Source organism: Giraffa tippelskirchi, chromosome 7 (assembly GCF_054371585.1).
Source record: "Giraffa tippelskirchi isolate mGirTip1 chromosome 7, T2T-mGirTip1v1.2.pri, whole genome shotgun sequence".
NCBI classification, from domain to species: Eukaryota; Metazoa; Chordata; class Mammalia; order Artiodactyla; family Giraffidae; genus Giraffa; species Giraffa tippelskirchi.
This window is the reverse complement of record NC_137281.1, coordinates 144,372,653-144,387,538: the sequence shown is the minus strand read 5'-3', so window position 1 is coordinate 144,387,538 and position 14,886 is coordinate 144,372,653. Positions and strand designations below refer to the sequence as shown.

Here is a 14,886-nt window from a genome sequence, read left to right as displayed (position 1 = left end):
CCCTGTTTCCAAGTAGGATCAGATTCTGAGATACTGGGGGGTCAGGACTTTAATATATGCCTTTTGAGAAGACATGATTCAACTCGTAATACTTTCCTTTCTTCTCCTAAAAAATGGTGTGTGTTTTTTTTTTTAAGAGGACTTCACTTTTTGAAAAAGAAAGACCTCTAAAGTGGTAAAAAATTGAAACGCTACAGAGAGTAAACAGGAGAGGAAGATAAGTCTCCTCCCATCCTCAGGCCTTAGTTCTTCAGTTTACCCTTTTTTTTTTTTAGCTGCACTTCTCAGCTTGCAGGATCTTAGTTCCCAGACCAAGGATTGAACGCTGGCCATGGCAATGAAGGGCTTCCCAGGTGGCTCAGTGGTAAAGAATCTGCCTGTCAATGCAGGAGATGCAGGTTCGATCCCTGGGTCGGGAAGATCCCCTGGAGGAGGAAATGGTAACCCACTGCAGTATTCTTGCCTGGGAAATTCCATGGACAGAGGAGCCTCAAAGAGTTGCACCCAACTGAGGGCACATGCATGGCAGTGAAAGCTTGGCGTCCCAACCACTCCAAGGACCGCCAGGGAATTCCCCTCATTCTTTAACACAGAGCCAACCGCTGTCACTCATTTTGTTTCTTCCCTATTCTTTCTGGAGTTGTTCTATGAGTATAAATGTGTATCTATCCTTTTTTTCCCCCTTAAAATAGCTGCATTCTAAATGCTCTGTTCTGCACCTTGCTTTTTCAATTTAACAATATATTTCAGAGATCCATATCAATAGATATATGTCTATCCTATTTTTAACAGATGTACTGTATTTCATTGTGTGGATATACCATGATTTATTTAACTTCACCTCTCTCGATAGGTATTTAGGTGATTTCTAATCTTTGCTATAATGAGAAAAATTATATATACATTTCTTTACCCACTAGTGTAAGTCACCTATATAGCTCCTTCTTAAATTTCACATATAGTATATAAAGAAAGTACATTTAAGAAATATTTGTTAAGTTCCTACTCTGGACAAGCATTTGATATTTTATCATACTGATATTCATATTTACTCAGCACAGTGACTTGTCCTAAGTCAGTAATGAAAATTCTTGCATATTGATCTCTAGTTTTGATTATTTTTAGCATAGGTTCCTAGGCCTAAGTCAAATAATCAAGAAATTGTTGTCTCTGGATCCTTATTGCCAGACTGTTTTCCAGAGATATACCAATTTATGTTTTTGCCGGCAAAGTGCTTATCTTGCCCTATAGCACTAGCTTTATCATTAAAACAAACAAAAAGCATTGCTAATTTGGTATGTGAAATATGGCATTTCATTATTTTAATTTTTTACTTGTTTATTAGCTATTCTTATTTCCTCTTTTGTGGCTTGTCTGTGTCCTTTGGCCTTTTATCTGTTAAGGTGTCAATGCTTTTTGTATCAACTTGTGTGGGCACTTACTGATATTTATTTGTCATATATGACATATATGTGGCAAATATTTTTAGTATTTTGTGCTTTGACTTTTATATTATTTTAAACCAACTTTATTATGATATTATTTACACACAATAAAATGTACTCATTGAAGTATATCATTCTCTGGATTTTGACAAGTATATATTCCCATGTAACCACAACCAGGACAGGCTGTTTCTATCATTCCCCCCAAATTCCCTTGGGCCTCTTTGCAGTCCACCCCATCTCTTGCCCCAGGCAACCATTGATCTGCTTTCTGACACTCTAGATTAGTTTTGTTGGTTCTAAAATTTCATGTAAATAGAATCATACTGTATGTATTTTTTAGAATCTAGCTTATTTTACTCAGCCTTTTTTTTTTTTTTTTTTAAAGATTTACCCATGTTATTGTGTATGGTAGTAGTTTGTTCCTTTTTATTCCACTCTATGAATATACAACAATTTTTTATCCATTCACCAATTGATGGACATTTGGGTTGTTTTCAGTTTTTGGCTATTATGAATGAAGCTGCTGTGAGCAGCTGTGTACAAGTCTTTTTGTAGACATATTTTTTCCTCCCTTTTTGGGTAAATTCGTAGACATGAAACTGCTCAGTCATATAGCAAGCACATGTTTCTATATAAGTGACTGCCACACTCTTCTGAAGTGGCTGAGCCATTTTATATTCCCAAAATGTATGAGCATTTTGGTTGCTATGCATCTTCACCAGCACTTAATATTATCAATTTCTAAAATTTTAATTATTTTAGTGGGTGTGGTGTCTTATAGTTTCAATTTGCATTTTCCTGATGACTAATGATATTAAGCATATTTTCATGTGCTTATTGACTGCCTGTGTTCTTTTGTGAAGAGGCTATTCAAATATTTGCCCATTTAAAAAAAATTGGTTTGTCTTCTCAGTACTGAAATGCTAGGGTTCTTTATGTATTTAGATACAGGTCCTTTATCACATATATATATGATGAATAATTTCTCTCAGATTGTGTTTTGCCTGTTCATCTTCTTAACAGAGTCTTTTTTCCCATTGTAGTAAAATATATGTAACATAAAAGATGCCGTTTTAATCACGTTAAGTATACAATTCAGTGGCATCAGTTTCACTAACACAGTTGAGTAACTGCTATTCCTATCTTTAAGAGTCTTTTGAAGAATAGAAACTTTTAATTTTGATAAAATTCAACTTATTCTTTTCCTTTTGTGTTTCTTGATTTTGTGTCCTGAGAAAATTTTGATTTTCCCTTTATGTTTTCTTTTCAAAATTTTATAATCTTAATGCTTAATTTAATTCTATGGTCAATTTGGAGTTACTTTCTGTATTTACATGAGGTCAAGTTTGATTTTACTTACTTATTTTTGGTACTGATATCCACTTAAAACAAGTAGAACTTAGTAGATGTTACTATTTTTCTTTTGTGAGCCACTGATTTATTTCACTGCTATTTATCTTAGAAATTCCACACTCCCATTCAGCTATCAGGTAGATAATCACCTATATAATTCTTTCTTAAAAAAAATTTTTTTTAACCTCAATTCTTTGATTCACTTGGAATGTGTTGAGGTTTATGTGAAGAGTTGAAGGACTCATTTGATTCTCCCTCAACAGTTGAGTGAATAGTGGGAAGGGGAGTTCCTAGAGGAGATATATCTTCCCTGCTGGCTCACCAGGTAAAGAATCCTCCTGCCAATGCAGGAGACACAGGAAGCGCAAGTTTGATCCCTGGGGTCAGGAAGATCTCCTGGAGAAAGAAATGGCTACCTACTCTAGTATTCTTGCCTGAAAAATCCCATGGACAGAGGAGCCTGCTGGGCTACAGTCCATAGCGTCGTGAAGAGTCAAACATGACTGAGCAACTAAGCACACACAGATACACACAGTGGGAACATAAGGTAAGCAGAAGGTAGAGCTTTTGTGAAATGGGTGCCACTTGGCCTCGAAGTAGTGGCAAGAAGTAGTTGTGGGAGATAATCAGAGAGGCTGGCAGGGGCAGCAGCAGCCTGTAGAGGACCCCCAGACTCAGTCCCCTGGGGTAGGGGGCACAAGCCACTGGAGAGATATGATGGGAGTGTTGCTTTAGCAATGCATAAGTTGGTTCTCATTGCGGAGAGACAAGAGGGAATGAGAACAGAAAGTGAGACCTGGCAATTTCTAGCTTTAAAGAGAGGATGGGATGGGGGTTCAGTTCAGTTCAGTCACTCTGTCGTGTCCAACTCTTTGAGACCCCATGAATTGCAGCACGCCAGGCCTCCCTGTCCATCACCAACTCCCTGAGTCCACCCAAACCCATGTCCATCGAGTCGGTGATGCCATCCAGCCATCTCATCCTCTGTCATCCCCTTCTCCTCCTGCCTTCAATCTTTCCCAGCATCAGGGTCTTTTCCAATGAGTCAGCTCTTCGCATCAGGTGGCCAAAGTATTGGAGTTTCATCTTCAATATCAATCCTTCCAATGCACACCCAGGACTGATCTCCTTTAGGATGGACTGGTTGGATATCCTTGCAGTCCAAGGGACTCTCAAGAGTCTTCTCCATCACCACAGTTCAATAGCATCAATTCTTCAGTGCTCAGTTTTCTTTTGGAGAAGGCAATGGCAACCTACTCCAGTACTCTTGCCTGGAAAATCCCATGGACGGAGGAGCCTGGTAGGCTGCAGTCCATGGGGTCGCTACGAGTCGGACACGACTGAGTGACTTCACTTTCACTTTTCACTTTCATGCATTGGAGAAGGAAATGGCAACCGACTCCAGTGTTCTTGCCTGGAGAATCCCAGGGACAGCAGAGCCTGGTGGGCTGCCATCTGCGGGGTCGCACAGAGTCGGACATGACTGAAGCGACTTAGTAGCAGCAGCAGCAGCAGCAGTTTTCTTTATAGTCCAACTCTCACATCCATACATGACCACTGGAAATACCATAGCCTTGACTAGACAGACCTTTGTTGACAAAGTAATGTCTCTGCTTTTTAATATGCTGTCTAGCTTGGTTATAACTTCCCTTCCAAGGAGTAAGCGTCTTTTAATTTCATGGCTGCATCACCATCTGCAGTGATTTTGGAGCCCCCAAAAATAAAGTCAGCCACTGTTTCCACTGTTTCCCCATCTATCTGCCATGAAGTGATGGGACCGGATGCCATGATCTTAGTTTTCTGAATGTTGAGCCTTAAGCCAACTTTTTCACTCTCCTCTCTCACTTTCATCAAGAGGCTCTTTAGTTCCTCTTCACTTTCTGCCATAAGAGTGGTGTCATCCGCATATCTGAGGTTATCGGTATTTCTCGTGGCAATCTCAATTCCAGCTTGTGCTTCTCCCAGCCTAGCGTTTCTCATTATGTACTCTGCATATAAGTTAAATAAGCAGGGTGACAATATACAGCCTTGTCGTACTCCTTTTTCTATTTGGAACCAGTCTGTTTTTCCATGTCCAGTTCTAACTGTTGCTTCCTGACCTGCATACAAGTTTCTCAAGAGGCAGGTCAGGTGGTCTGGTATACCCAGCTCTTTCAGAATTTTCCACAGTTTATTGTGATCCACAGAGTCAAAGGCTTTGGCATAGTCAATAAAGCAGAAATAGATGTTTTTCTGGAACTCTCTTGCTTTTTCGATGATCCAGTGGATGTTGGCAGCTTGATCTCTGGTTCCTCTGCCTTTTCTAAAACCAGCTTGAACGTCTGAAAATTCATGGTTCACGTATTGCTAAAGCTTGGCTTGGAGAATTTTGAGCATTACTTTACTAGCGTGTGAGATGAGTGCAATTGTGTGGTAGTTCGAGCATTCTTTGGCATTGCCTTTCTTTGGGATTGGAATGAAAACTGACATTTTCCAGTCCTGTGGCCACTGCTGAGTTTTCCAAATTTGCTGACATATTGAGTGCAGCACTTTCACAGCATCATCTTTCAGGATTTGAAATAGTTCAACTGGAATTCCATCCCCCCCTCTAGCTTTGCTCTTAGTGATGCTTCCTAAGGCCCACTTGACTTCACATTCCAGGATGTCTGGCTCTAGGTGAGTGATCACACCATCGTGATTGTCTGGGTCGTGAAGATCTTTTTTGTACAGTTCTTCTGTGTATTCTTGCCACCTCTTCTTAATATCTTCTGCTTCTGTTAGGTCCCTACCATTTCTGTCCTTTACTGAGCCCATCTTTGCATGAAATGCTCCCTTGGTATCTCTAATTTTCTTGACAAGATCTCTAGTCTTTCCCATTCTGTTGTTTTCCTCTATTTCTTTGCATTGATTGATAAGGAAGGCTTCCTTATCTCTCCTTGCTATTCTTTGGAACTCTGCATTCAAATGGGAATATCTTTCCTTTTCTCCTTTGCTTTTCACTTCTCTTCTTTTCATAGCTGTTTGTAAGGCCTCCTCAGACAGCCATTTTGCTTTTTTTTATTTCTTTTTCTTGGGAATGGTCTTGATCCCTGTTTTTCACCATGTCCTGGACCCGGGGTGAGATACTTGATTTCTCTGAAAATTAGTTTCCTTATCTTTGAAATGTAACATCATATACTCTGGAAGTACTGAAATTCCTGTAACTTGCTATGCCTCTGTGCCTTTGATGAAACTCCTGCTCCTTCAAAGCAGAGGTGGGAGGCGGGGGAGAGAGATCCTCTACTGGTGGCCTTGAGGAAGGGACATGAGCCAAGGGGTGCAGGTCATCTCTAGAGACTGGAAAACATAAAGGGAATTTCTCCTTAGAGCCTCTAGAAGGATCTAGTTCTGCTGACACCTTGACATTAGCCCCGGGAGACTGATTTTGGACTTACAACCTCTAGAACTATAAGAGAGTAAATGTGTAGTGTTTTAAGCCACTAAGCCTGTGATAATTCATTACAGCAGGAATAGGAAACTAATACAATGCACTTAAGATTCATCCAAGTTATTGCATGTATGGATGCATTCCATTGTATGGATATTTTCCCACTTGCGTATTCATTTATCAATTGATGAACACTTGGGCTGTTTCCAAGTCTGGGGCATTATAAATAAAGCTGCTATGAACATTTATATATGTAGGTCTTTGTGCAGACATATGTTTTCATTTCTCTTCAGCAAATGCCTAAGAGTGGCATTGCTGGGTCAGAAGTGTATATTTAATTTTATAAAAACTGATAAAGTGCTTTCCAAAGTGGTGCATTCCCACCAGCAGTGCATGAGAGTTCCAGTTATTCTATATGCTTGCCAATGTGTGGCATTGCCAGTGTTTTTAATTTTAGCCAGTATAATAGATGTTCAGTGACATCTCATTGTGATTTTAATTGCATTTTCCTGATGACTAATGATGTTGAACATTTTTTTCCACAGGCTTTTTGGCTATCTGTATTACTTCTTTTGTGAAATGTCTATTCAGTTCTTTTGGCCATTAAAAAAATTGAGTCATTTGACTTATTATTGAGTTTTAAGAGTTCTTTATTTATTCTGACTACATAGACTTTATCAGATATACATTTTGCAAATATTTGCTTCAAACTGTGGCTTGTGTTTTTATTTAATTATTAGTGCCTTTCAAAGAGCAGATGTTTTAAATTTTGATCAAGTCCAGTATATCAATTTTTTTTCTTCTATGGATTATGCACTTTTGTGTCCTATCTAAGAAATCTCGGTGCTGCTGAGTGCTGTGTTATGTTGCTTTAGTCGTGTTTGACTCTGTGTGACCCCATGGACTGTTGCTTGGCAGGCTCCTCTGTCCGTGGGATTTTCTAGGCAAGGATACTGGAGTGGGTTGCCAGTTTCTCCTCCTTGCTTGATCCAAAGGCACAATGATTTTCTCCCTCATTTTCTTCTAGAAGTCATAGTTTTAGTTCTTACATTTAGCTGTATGATCTGTATTGAGTTAATGTTTATATATGGTGTGAGGTAAGGATTGAGGTTTTTAAAATGCAAAAAACAATTAGTTATGCCTTTGACTAGTTAGGGTACCAGGTTAATACTGGCCTCGTGAAATGAATTAGTAATGTACTAGGTGCTGCAGGGAATATAAAGGTCAGATCCAACCTTGCTGCAATCATACACATAAACATACTTCAAGTATTATAAAGGCTGAGTTTAATGAGCTCCATAAAGAAATGCTTCTGGCACTGTAAGAAGAAAGAGGGAAGCCATGGGAAGCCTCAGAAAAGCCTTCCTGAAGATGGTAACACTAAAAAAGTGCTTTAGTAGGGCTACTTTTCTCAGCCCTGGGGGTACTGTCTATTGAATGATGCTCCCTTCTGGGCTCACAGAGTAGAACGTGAATGGTGTCCACTGAGAATTGTAAACATAGAGGCCCTGCTAAAATAGGTCTACCAGCTGAGAGACTATGAGGGAAGGTGGGAAGGTGGGCAAGGGTGCTGTTAGAGGGGATTCAGTTAAATTCATGACTGGTTGTTTTGTATACTTATCCTTTTGTTTCCCCAACTTCTAAATTAACTTTCACTGATCTGCATCCTCTCCACATTGAATATGGTGCTGGAGGCCTTGGAGAGGAAGGTGGGGAGGTGGGGGACCAGCCCTCCTGGAGCACCCCTGGCTCTGTGCTCAATCTCAGTCCTCCCACCAACCCTACAGTCACAGTTTTAAAATAAAAAAAGAAAAATTGGCTACACCATGCAGCATGCCCGATCGTATTAATATTTCCCTGACCAGGGATCAAACCCATGTCCCCTGCTCTGGGAGTGAGGAGTCCCAATCACTGGCCTACCAGGGAAGTCCCCAGTCATAGCTTCTTTATCTCCACTTTTGAAGATTAAAAAATGAGTCTAATAAAGATAACAGTGCCTTGCGCAGGGTCAGTGGCTACTGAGTAGTGGAGCTGAGATTGCCGTCAGGACCCCAGCTCCCCTCGGCTTCTCCGGCACTCTCCCCCTCGGCTCGGAGACGACTTCATTTCCAAGGAAGGCAGGCACACAGACAGGAAAGGAATGGGTGCCAGGGGGCGGTCAGGATGAGATATTTGTGAGTGGGTTTGTTCTGATTTAGCAAAAACACTCAGCGCTGTGGGCCGGGCTGCAGCTGACTGGCTGTGTGGTCAGGGTTTGCAAAGCTTCCAAAGATCCTTTTGCTAGAGGGGCTTTAAAAGCTGCAAGCTCTCAGCAGTTTCTATCAGTTGGGATTTTTTTCCCTCCAGACTGGATCCCGTCAGGGTTTTACTGGCTTCTGTGTTCCCAGATTGACCTGTGTCTCTGTCATCTGAGCTGCGCGGCTCTGTCCTCCCGCCACTTCCTGTTCCCGGTGTCTCCTCGGGAAAGCCTTCTTCACCAGCTCCGTCTTCTGGTCCCCGACATCCGCCTCGTCACTCTGTAAGAATTCTCTGGTTTCTCCAAGAAACATGGAGTTGAGCACATCAGGGACAAAGGAACGCCAGGACCTACTTTTGATCCAGATTTGGGGATTTGCTTCTTTTCCTGGATCATATTTTTTTAAAAAAATTTTACAAGTTTTTTATACCTATTTAAAAACATTTTTTTGGGGGGGGGCATACCCTGTACTATATGAGATCTTAATTCCCCAACCAGGGATTGAAACTATACCCCTGACATTGGAAGGCAGAGTCTTAACCACTGGATCATCGGAGAAGTCCTGGGGCTCATATTTTTAAAGGAGCTCTCAAACACCAGGGCGCCCTGAGAAGTTACCGCTTGAGGGGCTCGGGTGAAATCCGAGGTCACCATGTGTGGAAGCTGCCCTTGTCCCCGACCCTGTTCTGATATCCCGACCATGTGGAATGATCTTATCCTCAGACTGCTCTCAGTGAGTCTTGCTGGCTTGCCCTGGGCATTGGCTTCTTGTCCTTTGCCTGGTCACCACAGGCCCTGCCCCTGTCACCTCAGAGGCAAACAGAGATAGGGCCTCACTAGGCTGCTGGCCTCGAGGACAGCATCACACCGTGCTGCGTCAGCAGAAAGAGCATCCACCGTCACCTGCATCCTGGAGCCCCTCCCCCACCGCCCTAGGAGGCCTCTGTGCCCTCCGGCGCTGCCCACCAGGCCCAGTGCCCAGCGCTCCAGGAATTCCCGGTGGCTCCCGGTGACTTCACTGGAAGCATTCTGGGTTGGTTCTCCTTGCCTCCACCTCCTTCCAGGACTTGCCAAGGATGACGCCTCCAAGCCCCTCCCAGCTCCCAAAATACCAGTCCTGCCTGCCAGCCCTGCCAGAAAATGCTTAGCACATTAGCGGGTTTAGCCGCCACAGTTGCAGCCATTTAGGAAGCTGCAGAGGCGCATAGATTTCATTCTGGAATTCTTTCCAGCTGCTCGCTATTTTGACAACACTGGGTGGCACCGTTACCAGGAACCTGCAGGGCCTGTGAGCTGGAAGTGGCGGGGGGCCTGGGGGCTGGGGTGGTAGGCACAGCAGTCTTTTCTCCTTGGCTGGTCTGCCTCCTTGCCTTCTGGAGCTCGCTTGGAACCGATCTCGGATACCAGCAGCATATTTCCCGTTGTCACTGTGCTGCGGCTTCTGTTTGAGGGAGAGGCAAGAGGCCGCAAGGCAGAGTGAAAGGAAACAGCCCCACCAGACATCTTCTTGGACTCGGAAGACCTTGCTGCAGTGGCCTTCCGGCCACTTAATAGCTGAGGGCTCTGGAGCCAGTCACCAGCTCTCCGGAACACCACTGTTCCCATCTGTAGATCATGTGACCTGATGCCTCTCCCCTACCCCTCTACCTTCCCGCACCTCAGGATAAGATCTGGGGTCTATGAGAGAAGGGTGCACATGGAAGTGTTTTGGATAGTGGCAAACATTTGCATTTCTGTGAGCTCCTGGAGGGCAGGGACTCTGTTTAATCTTTGAATTTCTTCCACCATGTTGGTTTGTTGGATAGCAAAGTAAATATGATGACTTTCTGGAAGTTTCTCACTTGCCCATTGATGGTCAGTGTGGTCAAGAGAAGTAAGGCTATGGGTGTATTAGTTTGTTAGGGCTTTTGTAACAAGATACCACAGACTAGGGGCCTGAAGTGACATTTATTGCTTCATAGTTCTGGAGGCCAGAAGTCTGAGATCATGGTGCCAAGGCTAGTTCCTTGTGAGGGAGACTCTTTTCTAGGTTTCTTTTAGCTTCTGGAGGTTTGCTGGCAACTTTCGGTTTTCCTTGGTTTGTAGAGGCATTGCCCTGATCTCTACCTTCATCTTCACATGTCTCTGTGTCCAAATTCCCCCCTTTTATGTAAGGATACTAGACATGTTGGATTAGGGTCCACCCTTATAACCTCATTCTAGCTAATTACAACTTTAATAGCCCTATTTCCTGACATGGAAGGCAAGGGGTCTTCTGAGACCAGGGGTCAACGGAGCATAGGGAAGACCAAGGCAGTGTGCCAGGGCTGACTGGGAAAAGAGTTCTGATGCAGAGGCAGGGCCTTATTGGGTGAGGGACCCCATTTTATACTGCCATTCTCAGATTTGGGGAAGTGGATTGTTCTCCATACAAGCAAGACTCATCTTTCTTCCAACTCGGAAGCGTGGATGCTCAGGTGTCAATGCAGGACACTGCTGAGTAAATGTGGTTCCCATTCTCTGCCCTTCCCTTCGCCTTCTGAAACTGCACAACTCAGATGGGATTCAGTTCAGTTCAGTTCAGTTGCTCAGTCGTGTCCGACTCTTTGTGACCCCATGAATTGCAGCATGCCAGGCCTCTCTGTCCATCACCAACTCCTGAAGTCTACCCAAACCCATGTCCATCGAGTTGGTGATGCCATCCAACCATCTCACCCTCTGTCGTCTCCTTCTCCTCCTGCCCCCAATCCTACCCAGCATTAGGGTCTTTTCCAATGAGTCAACTCTTTGCATGAGGTGGCCAAAGTATTGGAGTTTCAGCTTCAACATCAGTCCTTCCAATGAACACTCAGGATTGATCTCTTTTAGGATGGATTGATTGGATCTCCTTGCAGTCCAAGGGACTCTCAAGAGTCTTCTCCAACACCACAGTTCAAAAGCATCAATTCTGCGGCGCTCAGCTTTCTTCACTGTCCAACTCTCACATCCATACATGACCACTGGAAAAACCATAGCCTTGACTAGATGGACCTTTGTTGGCAAAGTAATGTCTCTGCTTTTAAATATGCTATCTAGGTTGGCCATAACCTTCCTTCCAAGGAGTAAGCGTCTTTTAATTTCATGGCTGCAATCACCATCAGCAGTGATTTTGGAGCCCCCAAAAATAAAGTCAGCCACTTTTTCCACTGTTTCCCCATCTATTTGCCATAAAGTGATAGGACCAGATGCCATGATCTTAGTTTTCTGAACGTTGAGCTTTAAGCCAACTTTTTCACTCTCCTCTTTCACTTCATCAAGAGGCTCTTTAGTTCCTCTTTACTTTCTGCCATAAGAGTGGTGTCATCCGCATATCTGAGGTTATTGATATTTCTCCTGGCAATCTTGATTCCAGCTTGTGTTTCTTCCAGCCCAGCGTTTCCCATGATGTACTCTGCATATAAGTTAAATAAGCATGGTGACAATATACAGCCTTGACATACTCCTTTTCCTATTTGGAACCAGTCTGTTGTTCCATGTCCATTTCTAACTGTTGCTTCCTGACCTGCATAGAGGTTTCTCAAGAGACAGGTCAAATGGTCTGGTATTCCCATCTCTTTCAGAATTTTCCACAGTTTATTGTGATCCACGGAGTCAAAGGCTTTGGCATAGTCAATAAAGCAGAAATAGATGTTTTTCTGGAACTCTCTTGCTTTTTCGATGATCCAGCGGAATTCAAACCAGCCCCAAACTTTCAGATCGGGACTTGAATCCATGGATGAGACTTTTACTCAGCCAAAACGTGGACTGCAACTCGGACCCATTAACTTTTAATTAAGTTACTTGGTGGCTCAGATGGTAAAGAATGTGCCTGCAGTGCAGGAGACCTGGGTTCAGTCCTTGGGTTGGGAAGATTTCCTGGAGAACACGCTTCAGTATTCTTGCCTGAAAAGTTTCATGGACAGAGGAGCCTGGTGGGCTATAATCCATGGGGTCACAAAGAGTCGGACAGAATTGAGTGACTAACACTTTTGCTTTCTTTGAGGACTTAATGAAGCTCAGATTCTTTATGTCTCAGTGCGGAAGGAATTCAGCAAGAGGCAAAGTGATATGTAAGAAGTGAATTTGTTTTGAGAGACATACATTCCACAGACTGGATGAGGTTCACTGCAAAAGGCAAGAGCAGCCTGAAATGTGGGTTGGTTAGCTTTTATGGGCTGGGTAATTCCATAGGCTGGGGTTCCCTGGTGACTCAGTGGTAAGGAATCCTTCTACCAGTGCAGGAGATGCATGTTCAGTCCCTGAGTTGGGAAGATCCCCTGGAGAAGGAAATGGCAACCCACTTCAGAATTCTTGCCTGGAAAATCTCATGGACAAAGGAGCCTGGTCGCTATAGTCTATGGGGCTGCAGAGAGTCAGACATGAGTTAGTTACTAAACAATAACAATTTCGTAGGTGGATTGTTCCAACTATGGGCTGCTGCTCACTTTTTGGTTATTTACGGTTGGCCTCAGAACTGTCCTAGCACCTGTGGGCGTGTCATTTTACACATGCTATTGTGTACAATGAGCAAATACTGAGGCTCAAAGTCCTCTGGAAGTTGAATCTGTGGTTGTTTGGGGTCTAGTTGGTTCTAACCAGTTTATGTCATATTCACAATTTATTCTTTAAGGATTGTGCCCTGCCCCCTTCCCTCCTGTTTCCCTTTGTCATCCTTTTTTGTCCCCCACCACAGTTTCCTACCCTAGCAAAGTAATGCTCAAAATTCTCCAAGCCAGGCTGCAATAGTACATGAACCAAGAACTTCCAGCTGTTCAAGCTGGTTTTAAAAAAGGCAGAGGAACCAGTGATCAAATTGCCAACATCCATTGGATCATTGAAAAAGCAAGAGAGTTCCAGAAAAACATCTATTTCTGCTTTATTGACTACGCCAAAGCTTTGACTGTGTGGATCACAACAAACTGGAAAATTCTGAAAGAGATGGGAATACCAGACCACCTGACCTGCCTCTTGAGAAATCTGTATGCAGGTCAAGAAGCAACAGTTTGAACCGGACATGGAACAACAGACTGGTTCCAAATTGGGAAAGGAGTACATCAAAGCTGTATTTTGTCACCCTGCTTATTAACTTATATGCAGAGTGCATCATGCGAAATGCCAGGCTGGATGAAGCATAAGCTAGAATCAAGATTGCTGGGAGAAATATCAATAATTTCAGATATGAAGATGACACCACCCTTATAGCAGAAAGTGAAGAGGAACTAAAGAGCCTCTTGATGAAAGTGAAAGAGGAGAATGAAAAAGCTGGTTTAAAACTCAACATTCAAAAAACTAAGATCCCTTAAAAAACTGGAAATAGAACTGCCATATGACCCAGCAATCCCACTGCTGGGCATACACACCGAGGAAACCAGAATTGAAAGAGACACATATACCCCAATGTTCATCACAGCACTGTTTACAATATCCAGGACATGGAAGCAACCTAGATGTCCATCGGCAGATGAATGGATAAGAAAGCTGTGGTACGTATACACAATGGAATATTACTCAGCCATTAAAAAGAATGCATTTGAATCAGTTCTAATGAGGTGGATGAAACTGGAGCCTATTATACAGAGTGAAGTAAGTCAGAAAGAAAAACACCAATACAGTATACTAACGCATATATATGGAATTTAGAAAGATGGTAATGATGACCCTATATGCAAGACATCAAAAGAGACACAGATGTAATAGTCTTTTGGACTCTGTGGGAGAAGGTGAGAGTGGGATGATTTGAGAGAATAGCATTGAAACATGTATATTATCATATGCGAAACAGATTGCCAGCCCAGGTTCGATGCATAAGACAAGGAGCTCAGGGCTGGTGCACTGGGATGACCCTGAGGGATGGGATGGGGAGGGAGGTGGGAGGGGGGTTCAGGATGGGGAACACATGTACACCCATGGCTGATTCATGTCAATGTATGGCAAAAACCACTACAATGTTGTAAAGTAATTAGCCTCCAATTAAAATAAATAAATTAAAAAAAAACCCCAAAAAACTAAGATCATGGCATCCAGTCCATGGCAAATAGATGGGGAAATAATGGAAACAGTGACAGACTTTATTTTCTTGGACTCCAAAATCACCGCAGGTGGTGACTGCAGGCATGAAATTAAAAGACGCTTGCTCCTTGAAAGAAAAGCTATGACCAACATAGACAATACATCAAAAAGCCCAGACATCACTTTGCTGACAAAGGTCCATCTAGTCAAAGCTGTGGTTTTTCCAGTAGTTGTGTATGGATGTGAGAGTTGGACTATAAAGAAAACTGAGCGCCGAAGAATTGATGCTTTAGAACTGTGTGTTGGAGAAGACTCTTGAGAGTCCCTTGGACTGCAAGGAGATCCAACCAGTCAATCCTAAAGGAAATCAGTCCTGAATATTCATTGGAGAGACTGATGCTGAAGCTGAAACTCCAATACTTTGGCCACCTGATGGG

The 14,886-nt window shown here is 43.0% G+C and overlaps 1 protein-coding gene across 8 annotated transcripts in view; it reads left to right on the top strand.

Moving 5' to 3' along the window:
• Window positions 1–14,886, top strand: part of DPF3 (double PHD fingers 3) — a 279,584-nt gene that overhangs the window by 64,285 nt on the left and 200,413 nt on the right. For 2 of the 8 annotated variants that reach the window (XR_014059238.1, XM_081508942.1), the window contains exon 2: window positions 8,595–8,725. The exons of the other annotated variants lie outside the window; for them this stretch is intronic. Coding sequence is in view for 1 of the 2 variants with exons in the window: in XM_081508942.1 (XP_081365068.1) it covers window positions 8,595–8,725 (131 nt within the window). In the remaining variant the exon portion in view is untranslated. The remainder of the gene's footprint in view (window positions 1–8,594; window positions 8,726–14,886) is intronic. 8 annotated transcript variants of the gene reach the window in all.